The sequence below is a fragment of the Varroa jacobsoni genome, unplaced genomic scaffold, assembly GCF_002532875.2.
Source record: "Varroa jacobsoni isolate VJ856 unplaced genomic scaffold, vjacob_1.0 scaffold_167, whole genome shotgun sequence".
NCBI classification, from domain to species: domain Eukaryota; kingdom Metazoa; phylum Arthropoda; class Arachnida; order Mesostigmata; family Varroidae; genus Varroa; species Varroa jacobsoni.
This window is the reverse complement of record NW_019213069.1, coordinates 67,633-89,401: the sequence shown is the minus strand read 5'-3', so window position 1 is coordinate 89,401 and position 21,769 is coordinate 67,633. Positions and strand designations below refer to the sequence as shown.

The following is a 21,769-nucleotide window of genomic DNA, read 5'->3' as shown; positions in this document are numbered from 1 at the left end:
TAAAGTATCAACCTTAGGAAAAAAAGTCACACTATTATTTGCTTATAATTGAAAGATCTATCTATATAGAAGAAGCTTTGTGTGTAGATCCAAAATACGGTTGAAAAGATAAAGGGGTAGACAATAGTAGATGCGCATTCAGTTATTCAGTAACCTACGTTTTTAATTTTTTACACTGCGAAGTTCGTCGTTGTTGAGATGAAAGCGAGGAAAAATACTGAAAAATCATATTGCATACTTCGTAGTGAGAACGCGGAGTGAGGGCAAACCCAGGTTGGTGCGTTGTAAGGCATCAACTAGATGTGAATACGCCATCAAATTATTTTGCTTCTAAATATAGCATAGCGACCTCTGAGTATTCAATTACACCCTTGCAGACCAGGTCCACTAGTGGCAATCTTCACAAGGTTTATATTTGTGTTTTTACATGCGGAGTTTGCGCAACGTAAAGGCAGCGCCTTCTAGCATAGAACGAGGTTTATTTATGCACTTTTATTATTATGAACTAGCCAGCCTAGTATAATAGATAATATTTAAGTGATCCTGACCAAGTTCATGATCTATGCAATTTATCGAATACGCTACGAAATAACGATACCGCTATCATTATTTTATGTCCATGAATAGTCGATGTCGTCGATTTCATAATCGCGTGCCTTCCTAGCCCCCCCGGGTTTCTTTCGCCGCTCCGCGAATTGCCCTTTCCACGAATAGTCGAAGCCTGCGGCGGAAGAATCACCGTCGCTGTTTTGGTTGTGCCATGCCTCACTGCTTGTTGTCGACAACTTGACTTGAAGCTCTGCAGTGGAGCAAAAACGCACGGGCCGAAGGTGCCCCCTGTGACCAGCAAATAGCACTTATCATTGGCGAAGCGCGCGATAAGTGGCGGCAAGCGTGTTGGGCTAGCTCCCGTAGCCAGAACAAGAGTAGTACCTTTGAATTAACTAGATCAGGTGTATAGGTTCAGTACCCCGCCGTCGGCATCCCAGAGGGCAGGCTTGACGGTGTGGTAACGGCAAGTAAACTGACCCCAAAAGTTGCCGTACGGAGGAAAAAAATTTGCTTCTTGTAAACGAGCAAGCACGGCTTGCGAAAAACAGATGTCACACTGATGGTTGCTGCATATTGATAAGTTTTTGGGTGTTTGTAGTAGGCAGCGACTAGTGGTTTGCCTGTCACGGGCAATTTGACGTTTACGAAGAAGCGATTTTGACGCACTGAGACAGCGAGTAGGTTTAGGGTAGAAGTGTTGTTTTAGGTATAAGTTTGTTTTGTGTCAAGTTAGTTGATGGTGAACGATTTGTGGAGATGGAGGAAATAGTCTACCAATTACGGTCCGATAGGCCGTTTGTCCGGGCAGCTGGCGATAAATGGCTAGCAAAATTGTGCTTAGCAGTGTTTGTTGTCGTCCTTGTCTCAGTAAATGGAACCAGTGCTAGCAATTACGAGGGTTGGCATGCGTGGGAAGTTGTTGGCACGGATAATGGGTGGCAAAATGGTAAGTTCTAAAAAGTTAACTAAATAGTTACTAGTCTAGTTTACGTTGAACCAATACGAAGGCTAGAAAAGCAGTTCTATTCGGTTGAAGTTCCTTCTCATCGCGCTCATCCTGCATAATGTTTTATTTCGATTTAACTTAATAAAGCAATGCTCAACCGATATAACGTAAATAGTCGCTTAACATTTGTTCGCGTCATACACGCGACGGCGTGTGTCAAAATGAAGAAAGAGCTCAAATTTTATGTCGTCATGCACCATGGTATGGGTTTACGCGCATGTTTCATCAGAGCTTTTCTTATTCTTCCTATTAGAACGGTAATTTAATCAAACCATTGTCTTGTATGAACTGATCTGTGGCCTGATATTATAGGTTGAAATAATCTCAATATGTAAACTAGCAACAGTCAGTCGCTGTATACGACGTTCAATACATAAACGAGCTAAATCACGTTATCACGCAGCTGTCCGGCAATTTTTCGTAATTCTATAACATTCACGTTTAAACCCCATATATTTTCGCTATCTATTCAAAATTGTTACCTTTTTTGGTAGCATCGAGGAACACGCTGAGTTTTTCGTTGCCATTAGGTGTTTGCAACGGATTTCTCCGTATTATTAAAGCAGATAAGCACTATTACGCCACTGGATACTTTTTAATGTAGCTTTATGGAATTATAGTCTATCAATTTTCTGGTTACATACATGTCAAAAAGTACCAGATGGGCCCTTCAAAAGTTTGCATACGAAGCTCCTAAGAAAGGTCCCAGAGAAATGAAATGATAGTAAAAGGATTAGTCGTCCTATTTCAGCGTGCTCTTCCACGCCTTACGCCACTTCAGTCTGCATTAATTACAGTCTTGATATTTGGGAAGTTTACTCTAAGTCGGCAGGATATTTATTTAGTTTGTAGGACGCCGGTCCATCGACAGAACCACAGGGAAGTCCACCAACGAAATAATTTTTGTTGATTTAGCTTACTTTCCGATGGCCTAATGGCAGAAACAGAGGCCTTTCTTTGCATTTAGAAGGAAAGGCTAGCTGTTGTTTCAGAGAGTACCAATGACACTTGGATAAGATGATCTGTGAGCAACAAAACGGTAAAATACAGAAAAAGATAGACGACACTACGTAGCTTGGCTATAACGACCGTGCGGTTAACAAGTGTCTATAGGGGATAAAAAGTATGCGAATTTACCAACGAATGAGCTCCATTCAAGGTTTCTTATCAGAGTTCCGACAATTAGCAGTTCTATGATAAGCATAGGAATTTAGCGGTACGGATGTGGCGGCTTTCGTTTAAACGAAAATTGCAACCACGACAAACTATGAAGCATTACGCAATTGGCCTACGACCGCAACTTCCGCAGAAGTTGGTCGTTTAGCACTCGTTAACTTTCGTTCCATGGTTAGCTAGAAACTGATTTATCTAAATACTATAACTGACTGACAATATTCAGTTTTTGACTATTGAACCGGACCAGGGTCTTAAAAAATAAACACAAATTAAAAATTATTTTTACATTACTGCTGTAATGGCGTTAATTGGCCTATTGAAAGTGACGTATCATTACATGCGCCTTCTTGTACCTCTGTATATTCGACCAAAAAAACAGTATAACGCCAGTTAACTGATCAAATTCAGTTCACATCGTCACCTTAACAATTAGCAGCAGATATATTTATAGGTCTATTTTATTCAAAAGATCCTGATAACAAAACGTTGTTTGTTGCCAGGGGCACAATTTTCTAAGGCCCGCGTTTCGTTACACTATCGCACCACCCGCTTGCCGCTTGTATCAACCCTAGCTCAGTCATACAGATCATTATGGAGGCGTACGAGTCTTTGAGCGGTCCACAACTCGCAGTCCATTATTGCAGTTGCTTAAAAAATCTTAATAGTAGGGACCGGTGAAGACATTGAGCCACTTCAATGGTCACCATTGGCGCTAAATTGTGGAACTTTTTTTTTTCTATTTTACATCAAAGCTGGCCATCACGTTACAATCACGGTCCATCAGATTCATGAGGCAAACGGATCCGTGTTGAACATACGGACGCTGGTGGCTATGGAGCCCTGTCCAGTGAATAGCATGGTTCTGTCAAGCAAACTGCTCTAGACCCAAATTGATGTTATTAGTATGGTGATAGGACACTCCCATAAGATACTGATCAAGGCTGAAACGTTAATCAAGAGTTGGCAAAATCTATTCCAAGCATTTAGTGTTGGCTCAGCGACGAGCACTTAATGATCATTTATATTGCGAAGTGCAGATAGACAATGTTTATAGTTTGTTACGATTGTTTAGGTCTTACCAAAGCAGTGTTATTATTTGCAAGAAGCATTATCGGCGGCATTCTCCCTTTCGGAACCCGAATAACCTTACGAACAAGCCGTCCTGGAAGAATGACTGAGATGTTGCTCTCGACAGAAATCGGGTTAGCCTACATTCATTTCATCTTATGGGCTTGTCCTTCGTGGCTCATCAGCCTTGAAAACGGAGCCGCCACTGCTCTTGAGATGGTTCTCAAAGTTTCTCCCAGCCACTTGGGAGTCCAATCGAAGGCTTTGCTGACGTCAGTTTACTTCACGAAGTAGTACCTGAAGCAAAGACCACCCGTTATCAGGCTCTTTATTGAGAGATTCCACAGTGGATCTAAAGTCAGGTTGCTGATTTAATTGTTATTCATTTAAAACTATATGTGATGGATGGCAAACAGATTAATGGACGAAATGTTGCTCCACCTTTTAATTGCATGAGGAGGTGGGCAGACGATAACTGCGAGTGCTTTTCCCAAAAAGATTAAGTAAATTCAGGTTTAATTATGGCAATCGCAAGCAAGGTGTTGTCTTTTTTATTTTATTTAATTTAACATAAAAGATCTTTGACATCTTTGAGGCGGCGTCGAAAGTTCATGCCAGATAACTTGTTTACCCACATCAGCGTAACTGCTCCCGTCGAGAGATATTTTGCCCTACGTGGGTTTATGTAGGAGTCACGTGACGCATTAATTCGCTTAAATTAGTTAAGTTGATAAGCAAACACTTGTTAGTGCACGATCATGTTTAAGCACGGCGCCATTCCGAATTATTAGGAATTAAGAGTGCTCTGTAAGCATCTGCATGATTCGTGAAGCTCCCAAAATAAAAACTGCTTCTATATGAATGTAATACTATTTACGAATGAAAATCCTATTTTTTTTTGTTGTTTATTTTTATAAGTTGCTGGCCATTGTAGTGTCAAACTCCGATTAGATTAACACTCGGTTCATCGTCAAGCACCCCATCTGGTTCATTTCCGTTTCCCAAACGCACCTCTCTAACCCATACCCAGCGCGTCATCGGCCTGTCGTACAGCTTCTTACGGCGCGCACGTCTTGATCGCATCAATCAAGTGATAATTTGTCGCGTTATTGGAAACACGTTAAATGAATATTATCAGTATAATCACTAGTAATAAGGACACGTTATCTTCAAATGTGTATCATCTATCATTCAGACATTAGGAGCCTATTTACGATTCAGAGTAGGTCTATACGTCAAGAAGTGTGTGGGTGTACCTAACGAGAAAATTGTCAGGTATCCAATACTGGCCAGAATAATCGAAATATATAGGGTCATTACTTTATCACTGGTGGCAATTATCATTCCGTTATACTGTGGCGATGACTATCGCATGATATTGTATATTGTTCAGGTAGTAAGATATTTTCAACACGCATCTTCGTGTCACGTTTTCTTTTCCAGCGTGGCCAGTAGCAGTCATGGATACTTCCGGTTGGAATAATCAGGGTTGGCAAAAACCGGCGCCAAAATATAAAGTTCGCACTGTGACACAGGTTGTCAAAAAGGTAACTGGTATTCTTATTTAATGAATTTAAACTGTGGCGGCAAAGTTCAGTAGAGATCTTGTTACTGAAATCGCCATATACCTGTATCCCGTCGTCACTAGGAAACTCAACCGCTATAAAGCGTGACGTCGATGTTGATACAATGCTGCTCATTACAAAGATTTCGTATGTAGAGAAGGATGGAGGCAGTGTAACGAGGTTTTAGCCAGTTCATTAGAGCAACTTATCATTGGCTGACCCAGAGGTGCACAAATTGGCAAATATTCATGAGAGAGAGCCGTGCAGTTTCCCATTTGAGTCAGCCCATGCGAACGAAGACATAAGTCTGTGGCTTATAGTGTTACTCGCACAGGAAGTCGTGACCTCCTTATTTATGGCCAGGTTAAAAATTGGGCCAAAATAAATAGTGTCAGGTAAACTTTGGCGCAATTATTGGAAACGTTAACGCTTGCTCTCAACCCTAATTGACTAGAAAAGATTAAAAGACGCGTTGATCCACCTATAGACAATTCACTAGACGTTTTTATCGCACGCTACGTGTTCCGTGCCCACTTTCGTAGGTATTGGCCGTTTGTTTAGCTAGACGGCTTTAGAGTCACGTTTCGCTATATATGTCGTATCAGATTCGATAGTGGTAGTAGATGCGTTAACACTGGAATAGTTTTAGTCAGACTGAGAGGAAGAGTGAGATTTATGCAAAAATTTACTATATATTTTAGCATTGTATTTTATGAAAAAAGTGTGATGTTTATAGTAATGATGCATTAGCTGAAAAAGAAACTAAAAAAACCTCCTATTATTTTTGTCCAAATTCGAAATAAATAGTAGATTAATTACAGAGAAACTATCTCCAGCGAGCGAAACATTTACAACCAAACAGCTTTAAGCTATTTGAAGATGGCTTGACGCTAAATCGGCTCGACGTTTAGGAATTGACGCTGAAGATTTCACTCGATCATATCTGCAAAATTCTATAAAAACGCAACGGAGTCGAGCTATTTCTAAAGCAGTTGATTACGGACTATGAATCAAGGATCACACACGGTTATACTATTAAAATATGGAAAAAAAAACGCGCTTCGTGATCTGTGGCAAAGCTCAGACTGATGCTAAACGAGGTGATTCTGTGTGTTATAGTGGGATCGGAAAGAAGTCGATCAGAACCTCTATTATTAGCAACTACCATAATTACAATAAGCTATCGATAAAAAAACTGAACAGAATCCGTAAATAGAAAAGGCTATGCCGTTCACTATAATAGTGAGATCTCGCATTATCACACATAGCTGTAATTACTCAGCAGAAAGTTAGAAAACTTAGGTAGGAAATATCAATATATCCGCCCGGATCTTGTTCTGTCCGACGATCACCTGTGTGGTCTCCACAAAACGAATTTAATTAGTGTTAAGTTAATTTCAATGAAGAATGAACAATTTTTCGCTCAAAAACCACAGAGGTTCCACAGTAGTAGGATGATGGTATTATAGGCAGAGGGCCATCGATCAAACTGGTGCATATTGAGCTCAGTGATATTACCTAGAAACATAAAAATATATTAACCCTACTTTTGGCTAGAAAACAGTCAATCTTCTATTCAGTTAACTCCCCTGGAACTTTGGATTGCCAACAGCCGTCATTTTAAGCCAATCAATCCCGGTAGGCAAATATAATTACAAGGCAGAACTAACTTTGATTATTCCTTCTACCAGCTTCAGTATGTAAATCATATACATATATATACTTAAACACATACATGTATTCATGTACATCCACAGAAACAGTGAATACCAGTGTAAACAGCATCACATGTTTGGCTTGTAAACGAATAGGAATATCATTTCTGTATATATTTATCTACTTGCCGAATGAATGAAGTATATCACATGTATAATCTTAGCGTCAAATATACAGTAATTATATATTAGCTTTGAAGGACTAATCTGAAGCTTTTTTTACGGTTGTTATTTCCTATATCGTTGAAACAGGTACCAAAGAAAGTGACTCGCACCTACACAACCTATGAAGATGATCACGACCCCTGGATTTCATTGTATGTCAACAAACGCCTTAGGAGACCGACGATCATTTTAAACGGATGGGCGAAAGACGGAAAATTTGGCCTTAATGTTAACATTCATTAAAGGTATTTTTATCTACTGGCGTTGTAAATACTACTATAAATATAAAAAAATGATAATAAGGTAAATGTAGATAGCGCCGATATGCGAGAAGCGTTCGATATTTATTGATACCTTTTGCCCAGTTTTAGTCATCGGGAGGTCAAGCGTTTTACACAATGCTCAATCGAGTTGACGATAAGAAGAACAAACATTTCAATCTGAAGCACGGTACAAGTCATGCTCGAACTACTAAGAAGATCCCTATTTGCCTGTTTGTTTGATCCCTATTTGTTGATCTTGATCGTGAACCCGAAGATTGAGCGATAAAGCGCCCGCAGAAACTTTCGAAGATGCTGCATGTTTTGAAACACTCAGGTAATTACTGAGTCTCGCTTTAGAAGCGAAGATAAGTTAATTTTTTTCCTCTGCTATACCACTCTACCACCTGTTCTTCCATGCTACATTTAGAAATATGGTTAAACCGTATGATACTGCGATTTCGATATGCCTGTTCGCAATAAACAATGAAGAGTGAACTTGAATAAAAGCCTGTCAGAATGAACGGTTGTTTCCTTTTAGCGTACGAGAATTGTATATAATCTATAATACTCTGTGATTGATGATTGCATCAGTATTGTTAGTCTGTTAATAACTTCGTTGCTGGTAACTATGAGGAGCCAGCCTCTCCTCGTTAGATACAGCCAGTTATTTACCGGCTTGATATCTAGAGCCCACAAAAGGTTCTGATTTTAGAGATGAGCTCCTAGCAGCTCGAGAGCTGAAGTTTCCTTTACTCTGGCCAGAAGATATAATGGACCAGCTTTCTCGACCTCACATTAAAATAGACCACCCCTCTATCTAAGACGCTTTCTACGGTGCAGAAGATTAATGACAAAAATAGTACATTTCAAATATATCGAAATGAGAACTTCGAACGTACTGCTACGACTACTACCCAAAGAAACGTAAAATAGCTGATTCGTTAAGAGTCAAATACAAGGTATAATCTAACATAAGTTTTTTCCTCTTTCATAACAATTTGTAAATATTGCGCCATTTAAAACGAATGAAGCTTTCCCAGTTTTGCGTGGATTGGCGAGCGTTCGTCGCACGTAAGACCATAGCTTTCTCCTGAATGATCACGGTAATATTAATTATTGGTCGATAGTTTTGGGATATACTCTTTTACCGAGCCCCACCTCCGATCGACAGTCGACAACGGTGGCGAACGGCGGGAAAGCAGAAGCCAGGCCAACTGCTAATAAACACTTTGCATCGATTGACAGTAATTTGTCTAATTTCTTTTAATATTCCGATTTTCTGGTGTTTTGACCTAAGTTTTCAAATCAACAAAGCACTGCAGTTAGAGATAAATTTAGACAGTTTATTCTAAGAATTACTTTTTACGGAACGGGTTTATGTCATTTAACGATGCAATGCTCAGAGACTGGAATCAAAAGCGAAAAGCCAAGTATAATGCTTGTATGCATGGTAATTGTATAACAGTTGTAATAACTATGCAATAACTTTTAAATGTCTTTAGGCTATTGTGATGTCAGCTAAAATATAAAAACACTGTTCCCGGCAAAGTCGTCTTCGTAAGGGATAGTATCACATGTGGTACGAGTACTGGAAGATGTTTAATAATCTGTGTTTTGCCATTAAGCTACTACAGTAGAACACTAGCATCGTCTCATCCAGTCTGCTCATCCAGTTCCTCTGTACCACACTAAAACAGACAGCTTTACTAGGTAATTTACTTTGCGGTTACGGTGGTCCTCATCTGTATTCTTCTGACAGAGTCCGTTGAACTTGGCTGCGCAGGCATTATCTCAATGAAATAGGACTAGATACGTCCACGGATTGGTATAAATCAATCCATCTTTCAGCGGTACCTTTTCACTAGTTCGAAAAACGGGAAACGCTGTAAAGGTTAAAGATTCACTTTGACGTGTCGTAGCGCGTCAGAAGATCGAGCAGAAATCAGCGAGTACTTTTTGCTTGATCGGAACGTGTCGAACGAGAGAGGAAGTGTCTTTGTTTATTTTTTTTTTTTCATTAGAAATCAACAGCACACAAAGACCCACACGGGTAAATATCTAAAGCACAACCCGAAGGGACCATGTTCATTGGATTTCAATACTGACTTCGCAGAGTCGAAAGCTTTGTTTTTAATTGCTGGTAGCCGTAGTTAGTCCTCATCGTAATATAATTATTGTCTCTATTTCATATAATCGTGAAGCTTAAATAATACCCGCATATAATACAATCTTACGATCGGATAGTTCATGCATGTTTATTATTTGATTTAATCGCTTTCTATAGTGTTCGATTTTACATGTATACCAGAGTTGTGCTCATCGTCACGAACCACGAAAGGCATCAGCAAGGGCAAGGTGTGTTATCGTCGGGTGACGTTGAACAATATTATTGCAATAAACGGCATCATCGTACCGTCCCGCTGGTAGTCCGCAAGATGTTCTCATTGCCACGCAACTACTTGTACAGACTTTCATATGATCGTTAAAGGGATCCATCGCTGGGGCTTGATTGGCCACTTCGCTGGAAGCAGAAGTGAGAGCGTCTATTGAGACAAACATAGTAAATCATTAAGTTATATTGCTAGCGTTATGGTCGTTAGGTCTTTGGGGCTAACGCATATGGTTGTTTTGCGACGCCGAAGATAATCGTACGTTTGTTCGACTAAAATGTGACGTCGTTGCGGCGTCTCTGGCGATGGCGAAATCGGCGCTGATCGACATCACGAGAGCCGATGACGACAGCAATGACGCTTTTCAATCGCATCAAGTAAGTTACTGTGCTTAATTGGGGCAAAAACGGTGCGCAGGCGTGGGGCACCATTAAGCTTGATTTAAAATGGATATTTGAATGGCACACCCAGTAAACGCTGCTGACACCCTACAGTAGTTGCATCTTGGATATTTCAGCCGTTCAACAGGGAAGCCTGGTTGGGATTTAACGGCGGCTAACACAATTGTCTTTAAGTATTTTGTCCAGACAGTGTAAAATAAAATGTCTACAACAGGAGTTAAATCCCATATTTGTACTATTCGTTCAGCGTGTGAAGCTCTTAGTGATCATGCTTCGGCTATCATATTTTTTTTTAATCTAAATGACGTGATGAAGATTCGCTATTGGGGATCTGAACGATCGTTCGTTTTTATGCCAACGAGGTATATCGATGACTAAAATTTATTCAGTGAAGAACTGGAAATCTGTTATTCTGTCAGGGCAATACAGTTGTGATAAGTTTAGACAATTACTAAAAAGCTACTTAGACCACTTCGCGCTGGTTCTCCCTGATGGTTATTCCATAAATAAATGGTAATAAAAACTATTATGGTATGTTAAGCGATTGAAGCAACATATTGTCAAACCGAAACTCAATCGTAATTTGCAGTTGTTATTTTTATTATCTTTAATAGTCGATTCCAACATCTTGTAAACCCACGTTACGTCTTGTTGTACGTGTGCAATAGGTATCATTGAAATAACTGAGGAACGTATACAGCAGTGAAGAGTATTTCAGGTTAGGTGCTGGGTCGAAGTAAGTCATTTTACCGTTATGGCGAGCTATTTGGTTGAGTATTGAAGGTAAGCTCTAAGCCACAGTGTAGCGACGTGATACGAACCATTTTCTCAAAGACTGTTATAGGCACACAAATAAAGCTAAATGCAATGGCCAGGTGCCGCCTTTATTTTTACGATGCAGTGAACCTAATCAAAGTTTCGTTTAATAGAGAAGCAGAAATCACTTCTCCATAACTAACCCTGTTCCAATCAATGAATATTACTGATGTAAGCTGCCGGCTGCTGTAAGGGAATAACCATACTAAATATACTTCGCTCGTAAACGAGCGACGACGTGTCACGTATCACGTTCTATAAGCACATCGACAGCACCATTTCCTAGGTTTTGAAAATTATAGTAAGTTAACTTGTTTAAAGCAAGTTAATGCGGCTTATTTGATCTTCCATTACAGGCAGGATGCAATGCCACGTCAGTATCGCTCAATACGCATAGTACCCTATGTGTATTAGAAAATCAGTTACCGCTTTACGTGGAAGATGCCGATAACGGACACCGGGCGAACGAACGGTTGATAGGCCGAAATATGGACTATATTAATGATATTGAAAATGCCTATTATTTCGATTGATATCGATAGAATCGAGCAATTTAATTTAAATTTTACTTTACGGGCGCTTTAAATTAAACTTCGGTAAGTGAAAGTTATTAGGATGATACAGTAGGAGAGTTTTTAGAAGTGCGAACATCATTTCAAGGTATCAAGCAGTAAACTTCAAGTTTAAACAGCGGCAAAAAGTAACTAATTGCCTCGGTTTTCCAATAGAAATATATCATTGGTTAAATAAAGTACGAAGGTGCGGTCTTGAGAGGTGCAGAAAATTTCAGTAACAGAGCGCGATTAACAGATATTTAAGTTCGTAGAGTGGCGGAGTCTCAGGTAATTCCGGATTTCGACTGCTACAAGATGTTGCAACAGGAAGTAGCGACAAAGGGATAAAATCTGTCTGTCCCTCGACTAAAGTAAGCATATAAGTCAGGACAATAACGGATGTTAATGCTACGTTTATAGAGCACAAGATAGCATCCTGCGCAGCAAAAGGGAAGTCATGTAAGTAGAAAACACAGATTAGTGTTTAGGAAGCTTGCTATGAATGCTAAAACCAACTAGCCAGACACGAGAGCCGAGAACGATTAAATTTTACTTGTAACGTATTTACGATTAGCAATTTCGCTAATCGTTGCATGCATAATACAGGAACTTCAAGGGGCCTCTTGGTGTAGCGAGCATCTGGCACGTTTACATACACGGGTACATACATTTTCGAACCTATCTGTAATATTCAGGATAGATACGCTGTTGTTCCAGAACGGAGTTGCAAGGCTAAAAAACTTTGACGTATTTCATCTGGCTGCGCTTCGCGGGGTTTCCATTAAATATTTTCCCATGGGTATCCTCAGGTGAATATGTCCTATGACAAATCAAGTTGGGAGTGACAAAATCTCAGCTTAAACGACTATTTTATACACAGCCAGAATTAGAGGTTATACACGATACGCTAGGCTACTCAGGACGAAAAAATGCTGGCAAATTGTATTCGGTTGTCGCGCTTTTATGTAACGCAACGGCTTGATTGAAGAGTAAGACTAATTCATATGGATATATGAAATGTGCTGGCATTGTAGCACAGCAGAACATTAGCAAACGGACACCGCATAAACGTAAAAGACGTTAAGAAACACGCATTTTACGTCTAGGCGTTCTTGATTGAAAACGAGCGGATTTTCGAGCCTCTGTCTGCGTCGAGCTCTTATTATCATATCCCAAAGTAAGCGGTGTATCGAGATGTCGCACAGAAAATGACTCCATAGACAAGCGTTGAACGCAAGTATGTGGAGAGCGACCGTTTAGAATGTAAGACAGAGTGCTCGAAAAGAAGTAGGGCAGGAGCCTAGCTTATGCCATTGAAGGCTCGGCAAACGATACTATAAAAGTGTGAATGGGAAGCTTGTGCATGCATGAATAGTTACGAAGCTTTTCATTTATGAAGTGGTGAAATTTAGTGTCGATAGCATGCCCACTGGTAAATGGCTACTCACCTAAGGGGGGTCAATAGTCGTCCTCTGGGGAGTAGTGAAACGATCACTGCCAACAAGCGGATAGAGTAACGGACGTTTTTAGTTATTTTATTAAGTTCCCCATACTTAACTGGCACGTCCAAACAGAACCTGAAACAAAGGCGATATACCTGAGAAGCTTGATTATTTTTCCGTGAATTAGAGGTCAGACAGGCTACGACTTAAGTGCCTTAAGCTATTTTGATGCATTTTAATGTAGAAACGCGAGAGTTTCAATTCTTTTGGCCTGCGTACACGCCCTTCGTGTAAATACTGCGGACATCCTCGACGAATTCAAACACGGGAAGTTCAATCTTCTAGACGCGCAGTTTATTTAAAGAAGCTTCGGTAGTTGATAACGCATAACGGTCAACCGTGTTTTCTACCATTGGTGTGGTTTTGCCCGCAAATATCTTAAAACCTGTGTCATAAGACGCTCCCTACTCGGAAGGTTTAATAGTGTAAAGCAGTTGTGCTTAAACCTTACCGATAAAACTACCTAACAACCTAAACAATTTGGAACAGTATTCGTTGTTTTCTTCAATTGTTATACATTCTCATCGTTTTCGAGCGATAAAAGCCAGCTGTTAGAGATTCTAAGCATCCTTTGGCTGAAGCCAATTTAACGAATGGTTTACAAGGCCCCCAGAGGTTGCATAGCACGTCTAACTATCTGCGACTTAAGGACTGTAGTGGTATCCGGCTTAAAAGTTCAATCTAATCAAAGCCGGTTGCGCTTGTCACTAGCTTTGTCCTGCTCCTTCTTCTACGCCGCCTAATTTTGAAATCCATAATAACTTCTGTCCGCGTTACTAGTAATGTGCACATGACTTTTATACTTTCGTGGTTACATCTTTAACAAATTGCAACACTTATTTTAGGGGCCTCGTTTTCGCTTTTAATTTTGTCGACCATCAACGTACCCTTCGGCTGTTCCAGTTCCTGTATTCATCAAGTGTGGTGACAGCTAGATGCTGTACGCCGAATGCTTTCCCAATTTTCGCAAAGACGTCAGACCGTTTTCAGACCGTCCGTCCATTTCAGCGATTTCAACTCCTTATGAGTCCTTGTGTTTTACGTTAGATATTTCGCATTGCCATCGACGTGACTTCTCATTGCAGTTGTTCTTTTGGGATGACACGATCCCTTCTTCTTGCTATGGTCTACTGCTCTTGCCCCCCGTGTCGGCTCTATTCCCGACGACGTGTCGGGACTACAACGAATTACCCGGGTTGCTGCAGCCGTTGAAAGAGCTGCCTGTACGTTTCTGCCTCTGTCAATTCTTCTTTTCAGTTAGCTATTCATCGCCATCGCTGCAGTTCTTGTCTCTTGTAGCAGTGTTTCTCTCTTTTTTCTTCCTTTTGGCTTACGTTCAATCGCAGTGCACTTACACAGTCAGCCCCTTACGATGGTTTCGATAGGCCTGTAAAAACGACAGATATCTGGGACAACATAATGTCTCAGGCCCCGTCCTCAGAATCGTCGCCTTGCTATAGGGAACAAGCGAGAGAGGACGGGAACTCGCTTTGGAATGAATTTACTGGAGGTCCACGGATGCCGACTTGAAGTAACAACGCTGGTGGCTTGTACAACGGGTTTCGGGTATTGTCCCCTATGGGATCTTGTTTTGTTATGGTGCCGACAATGAACTCCATGGGGTTGCAGTTGTGAGTAGGCTGTTGTAGCGGAAGCGGGAGGCGTTTCCAAAGAGCGGGTCGAGCGTTCACTTAACTTACTGATATATTAGCGGGTACGCTTGTTGGTGTATTTAGGATCTCTGCTATGTATGTTTGAGTTAGATCTTGTAGTCCTAGGTAGACGCATGGACTACCGGACGTGTTCGTGAAATTGGCTCAATTGTTCAAGTCGTTTACAGCGTTTCCGAGAACGAAGTAAATAGGTACTTGTTCTATGCCGTTGAAAATGGTGCAGAAGCGATGGTGGGTATTCTGTGTTGTGATTAACAGTTCTAATAGTTGTCAAGCGACCTTCCGGTCTGTCGTATTTTACAAGCTCGCAGTTATTATCGAATCACAGTTTCTTGGCAGCGTGCCGTGACCATGAAGAGGAAAGGGAAGGGCAAACTGTCTTTTGGTGAACTTCGTTCCGAATGACTTAGATGTCGTAAACAATGGCCACGCTTTTTTCGGCCATACTTCCATTTGTACTTTTTCGTAACCTACTGAGTTTTGCAATTTTGTATGTACTCATAAATATAGATATATTTAGAATTTGTTAGTTGGTAAGTGTACGATAAAGTTTATGATTAGTTTTAATAGGATGGCGAGTGTATCAGATCTTCAGTGACCAGTCACTCAACTTGGAAGTCATGAATAAACTACGTCCAAGGTTTATTAAATTGATGTCTTTCCTGTAGCGGAAACGAATAAGAAATCATGTACGACGACCTAATCATGCAGACGATGCAGAAGGAAAACTTTAATATCGTCTGCAGTGGTTGAGTAGATAACATTAGCTTATAACAGTGTTAGTAGTAGTAGTTGGTTTACAGTTCGGAAATGAGGCATTGTACTGACGACTCTCGACGCTTCGCTACGATAACTGCAGTTACTACAGTAGTAACTTGCCCTGTACTAACAGCTGCGGCTATTTAAGTGTTACGCCGGGTCCAGTTGTGGAAAAACAACACAGGGTTCTTTGCAGGAATAGGAAATGTTTTTTTTTTTTATTTATTTACGATATGTTATGGTCATTTGCCAACGAGGCGTCACCTTACGAACGTATAGCCAATATGCTACTCCTAGATATGTTTGTTCTGCCTGCCAGCTTAGCACAGCTCTGTGTTTCTCGCTGTGTGATGGGTTTCATGCTGCATGTAACGGCATCAACAACAGTTTGTTGATACAGAGACTCACTTTGTAATATAGTTTACTACTTTTTTTTTTCTTTACTATTTACCTTTCTTTTACCATTGTGTTGAACAGCACTTTATCTAACTCGTAATTTTACCCCAGTATCCCCCCCCCCCCCCCAGCGCAAGACAATTTTTATGCGGCAATCCTGCGCTATCGCCTTAATTTGTTCGCGTCACCGCTATCATACTCGTCGTCGTTTAACATCACTCTAACCTATCGGAATATTTAGATTGACTAAATTCGCTGAACTGTCAAAGCTTTCCTATTGGTCCTTTGTTGTTATTTGCTGGTAAAAGTCGCTTACGGTGAAGGGAATTGTGAGTTCTTCTTTTGACTCGCGCATTTCGTATCGACGCGCTCTTGTTATAGCCGCTACTGGCACTGTATAAGTACCATTTTCAATATGTGATATGAACTTCAAAGAATCTATCAGTGGGTGTTGCATAGCATTGCCGTTTATAAAACCTGGTTGCCTCCCGTGTACACGAGTATATATAGAGCCACAGATGGCTGCTTACCGAGCGAACTATTCGTTTGTTGGCGTTGCACATGATACCCATAATATCGCCAGTGGGTACTCTTTTCCATTTATCTGGGTACCCTAAATGTAGTTGTCTCATTCTGGCCGCAGATAGAAAAAATGAACGACTAGCACAATCTATTGCATATATCTCCAACCAGCTGCAAAATATTTAAGGTTATGGTATATTTACGCTTATTTTTGGTACGGCTGTTCATGCTATAATGCGATAGCTTCAACAAATCATGCGACATAGGGTCGACCGGATTTTTTAAAAAAATAGAAAAAATATCCGGATTCGATTGGAAACTGCCTTAGTTCATGACTACCCCTTACGGATTTTGTACGTTGTAGGTAGCTAATCATTAGAATACGAGATTACTATTAATACGGTAGTAGCTAATAGTTGTACGGAAAAAAAGGTTCAAAATTCAATGCGATTTAAAGGAGAAAACACCTACCTGTCTGATGTTGCATCTCAGAATATTTGTTAAATACTCTATATGGGTTTTTGTTTCATTTACACGTAAGTAAGTTTGTACCATGTTATTTTTAATAAGCTAATGTACATTGGTGTAATTTTTTGATCTCACACTGATATCCACAGCTAGGCTAAAGCATCTTAGACAGTTTCTGTTTGCCCCGACCATCGTAGCTCTATACTTTGTGATTTGTCGTCTCATATGCCCTGGGCTTGGTCCCGCTCCAAGCTTCCATCGTAGGCGAAAGGGTTTCTTAGCCAACAAAAGACCTAGTAATTGTTGTTAGCATGATGCGCCTTTTTTATCAGTACGAACAGCGGCTCAGCACACACTCTTATTTAAACGCGGTTTCGCAGCCATTCATCATCGAAACGGTACGCCGCATGTTCGTCCTCTGCTTCTTCGGCTCCGTTAAGCGACGACCGTTTGCCGTGACCTTTTCAGGTTACAAAAAAAAAAAAAAAAGAAAAGAAACGCATTAGATGAATAACACTTGACGCAATCTAATTGGTTTGGATGATAGATGCACCTAAATATAGACACGTTCGGGTAACGTATACTTTTGATACGTCTTTAAAAGTACATAACAATTGCACAAAAAGATTTCGAGAGCCTATTATTAAAATAGACCTATAGCTTATAATGGTTACAAAAGGGTTTTTGCATGTGAGAGGTCGACCCACCTCCAAGGCATGAATGCCCGTAAAGACGACAGCTGTCAGCAAGAGCATTTGGTTGCCGACCTGCAAAATTATTTTGCCGTTATATACATAGGTAAATCGATATATTATGCCCGTACACCGTAATTATATTTATATTAAATTTTTTCAAAGGCCATCTCAGTAGCGAAAATAGGGAATTGTGAAGGAAGGCCATTTAATAAGCGACCTTATTTAAAAACGACGTTATCGAGACGTTGTTTTGCCATCTTAGTTATTGTGTTTACTCTTATACCCAGCTTCCTTAATCTCTCTAGTTGAAAATAGATCATCGAACTTCTACGATCAGTATTAAAGTGTGAGTGTCGAAACCTTCGCGCGTACACACTACATGTATATATATGTCGCCGTGGAACGCGTAAACATTTACGATTCATATATAAATAGTATTTCCATTCTATGAAGTATTAACGCAATTTTAAACCTAACACCCTAAAAGTTATACACAGCAGACGTTGTTACTGGTCTGTTAGGTGGTGGTTTTTTAATATCGACGTGTGTTGGAAGCTGGGGAACGGGATGATTCACATAAAGGCCATTACTACGCCCTACGTTAGTCTAACCAAACGGTGATAGAGCCCGTAACAGTTCCATAAAAATCTGCTCTTTTTACTATTTATATCGATGAATATATGGTATATCTATTACGCGGTCTTTCACTTTAAGCTAAAGTACGTGGCAACTATACGTTTACTACTTAAAGGCAATATCCTTTCGCGTAATAACCCATTTGCTTGTGAGTACACTAGATCATATTCACTACTGAGCATGAATGGAATAACGTAACAACGCTACCCTAAGTCGTCGCTGAAACCGGTTACAGAAGACTATTTAGAGCTGTTCTTACGTCATCTAAAATAGGACTATCTTTCGCCTGCAGAGTGGTTTTCATGGAAAGTTAGTAGATTTACGGTTCCTTTACATAGCGTCCAGAACCCATTTCATAGTCACATTAGCTTCCTTAACCCTTTTGGAGGACTGGCAGTTCTTAGACAACTTTGTTTTTCTTTTTTCTGTATAAATTAGTAAGTTACTGCCTTTAGTCGCTGCGTCGTTTATAGACTAGCAGGACACACAATCGTAGGCTTGAATCACTTGCGAATGCTGAAAGACCTCATTTAGGTCGCACCATGTTGCACCGGCGTTAGTTGTTCAGGGGTCAAAACAAGCGAAGACTAACGTGTGACATTGCACAACCTGAGGCGCCCATCTTGGAAGGAGCAGAGGTTGCCTTGACAAACATCATTTTAAGTCTACGGAAGAAGTACTCTAAAAGCAGCGCTATGATATGAAGTGGAGAGTGTATGATCATTTTGTCATTAGCCTGATCCGTGAGGACAATATAGTCTATAATCAAATTAATCGATCGAAGCTGAGTAAATTAATTACGGCTAGCTGGAAATTATGCACAACTATGTTAAAGAAAATTGCTCATCATGCCGCCACTTGAATAAATCTATGGACAAATTGTATCAAACTGCCTATATTTTTTTAGTAGGTATTCCTTTGTAGATATCTCAAATGAACTCAGAGATGCTAGCAGACGCTAGAAACCAATAGGAGGCTACTGGGCGTTTGATCTGTAAAATGTAGACATCGCCTTGAAGATGTATGGGGTCATTTACAAGCTACTATTGTGAAACTGGGATGAACGTGTGCACACGTGGAGCATGCTTTGCCACTTTTGAAATGATGATGAACATCTCCATATTGAAGGTAATACTTTCGATGAGATATGATGTATCATTTGTTTTAAAGGAACAAGCAATAAATAATAGGATGGCCTTGTTGAAAAGTACACCTAATGCCGATAAAGTCTCACAAGCAGCATTGCTTCGGCTGCCCATTTACGAAGTTCTCATTCGTTGCGAAGGTAGTCGCATGTACTATTCATGGTCACACTCGACCTGTAGCCTAACAGCTTCAGTTCATGTGACTTAAACTTATATGCCAGCCAATAGCTGGTTTCTCTGTCAGCTTGTCCCGTTCGCTTCTTTTGCATTGTAGTCTTCAAGGGTCCATTATTTTGTCAGGCGCAAGAGACTCGTTTGAATGCGGTGTCTTGGAGTGAGCGTATTCGCTGCCAGCCCGTTGTCCTCGAACCTGAGATTAGTAACTATGCCAATGGCCAAAGGACCAAGATCAAAAGCAATCAAGCAGTCGGTTACACATGGCAGAACCCCTAGGGTAAACAGCAGTAGGTTTACTGGGCAGCTGCAAAGCCATCGAAGTGAAATCAGCAAAGCTGAACTCGATGGCATACTCTGTGTTACGCAGTAATCCGTTTAGATAAGAAATTTTAAATTGTTTGAAAGTTTAAAATGCAAAGTGTCCATCGACTTACTTTGCAAGTATGATCGTAAAACGCAGACAGAGACAGATTGACACCAAATCTAACGTCAACGTGATTAGTAATGGGTGGAAATCTAAAAAAAAAACTCTTTAGAGGAATACAATAATTTTTTCCCCAAGATTGTTTACATCGAAGTAAGTCAAGAGTTTTTACGATTTTTTTTGCGACAGTCGATTTGCATAAATAGGATTCAGGGCTGTAGCTACGGCAGGTAATATCTGCGGCTTTGATTTTCACAGAGAAAGAACGTCGCGAGGAGACGTCGTATATTTGGTAATTGGTATGTAACGAAAATTTATCACTAGAATCACTTTGAAGTTTTTCAAAATTGTGTTTCCATCAAAGAGTTCCTAACACTCACATTATTTTTTAGTTCTTTAACAACTTTATGGGGGGAATACAAAGTTGAACAACAATACATAGTTAGAAGCAACTTTTTCTTGGCCAGAAATGTTCGCTCGGTTTCCGTAAAAACTTCTATACTTCAAATATGTCACCCTATAAAAGTTGAAAAACGGCGGGTTTTCAGAAGCAGAGAACACGGGACAGCCTGAAACAATTCATACCATTGTATAGGCTGTTTTTTTTTCAAACAAATTCACCAGTTAGAGAGGTAATGCTAATTTTTTTATTTTCATATGAGCTATAGTATAGTAGCGATTATGCTATAATTAGCTGTGAAAGTTGATAAAAATAACTATTTCGGTCAATAGGAATAAGTGAGCACCAATAAACTGTCTAGGCATAGTAATTGGTTCCGATAGAAGCTTGACTCAAATAAAACGTAAATATAACTAGTGTCAAACAAATAGCTTGTATCAAATAATAAACATTTTTCTTTTCGCTTATTATTAAGCATGAATATATATATATATATATATATATATAAATAAGGTTCTACATTTTCAACATAATCTGTTCAAATACCGTTTTTACCAAAATTGTAGGACTTCTTCTGTATGCATTCGTATAAATATAACGTTCATGGGAAAAATTACGTCTGATCAGGATGCCATATATGAGAATACGTTGAAACTAATGCGAAGATCGCTGCAAAGTGTTTTCGTGCAATAGATTGCCCATTTTAGCAGTACACACAAAAGTTTTGCAGAGGGCAAATTTATTCTTGGTATAACAGTAGCCCGGTTGGAATGATAGCTGCTAGCAAGCTAATAATGCCGTTAGTGAATCAAGCTATTACGGAGAATGCGTATGTACGTTAGAGCTAGTCAAAATGATACATTTGAATATAAATTTCAAATATGAATTGAATCCCTACATAAATAGAACGAACGTGCCCATTTACATCTTCGAGCATTTAATGCAGTCAAGAGAGGTGAACTGCTTGCAGCTCCGCTCCAAGTCGATAGATTTTTGTAATTCTGTGTCCCCGTCTAAACGGTAAATTCTCTCTGTATATCTGGGCTTCTTCACTGGTTCAGCCCAATTTGTAGTGCACAGCTCAAACTGTTTCTTACCTCTAACCGATAGTGAGTCAAACTTTTCGATGATAGCGTCATCGCGAACTCAATCATAAACTCGACTTTCATATCAGGCAAAGGCTGAGGGTTTAGCATACAAAAGGCAAAAGAAAAAGATGGCCAAAAAGCTATTCCGTGTTTCACTATTATTATTACTGTACTAGATACGATTCGAAACAATTTTACAACCGTCATATATAT

General features: G+C 40.0%; 2 protein-coding genes across 8 annotated transcripts in view; one reads left to right on the top strand and one right to left on the bottom strand.

Moving 5' to 3' along the window:
• The first annotated feature begins 752 nt into the window (after positions 1-752).
• The window catches only part of LOC111270785 (uncharacterized), a 41,623-nt gene continuing 20,606 nt past the window's right edge, over positions 753-21,769 (top strand). Inside the window, exons 1-4 of one of the 4 annotated variants that reach the window (XM_022851203.2) lie at positions 753-1,498; positions 5,246-5,349; positions 7,335-7,492; positions 11,474-11,492. In XM_022851203.2, coding sequence (XP_022706938.1) covers positions 1,309-1,498; positions 5,246-5,349; positions 7,335-7,490 — 450 coding nt within the window. In that variant the 5' untranslated portion in view covers positions 753-1,308 and the 3' untranslated portion in view covers positions 7,491-7,492; positions 11,474-11,492. Of the gene's footprint in view, positions 1,499-5,245; positions 5,350-7,334; positions 7,493-7,612; positions 8,032-11,473; positions 11,493-21,769 lie in introns of those variants that run through there. The other 3 variants (XM_022851195.2, XM_022851188.2, XR_002686472.2) reach the window with 3 other exon arrangements.
• The window catches only part of LOC111270805 (uncharacterized), a 30,739-nt gene continuing 24,761 nt past the window's right edge, over positions 15,792-21,769 (bottom strand). For all 4 annotated transcript variants that reach the window (XM_086972616.1, XM_086972619.1, XM_086972631.1 and 1 more), the window contains 2 exons: positions 17,699-17,758; positions 15,792-17,451 (listed from right to left, as the gene is read on the bottom strand). In XM_086972616.1, coding sequence (XP_086828742.1) covers positions 17,354-17,451; positions 17,699-17,758 — 158 coding nt within the window. In that variant the 3' untranslated portion in view covers positions 15,792-17,353. The remainder of the gene's footprint in view (positions 17,452-17,698; positions 17,759-21,769) is intronic.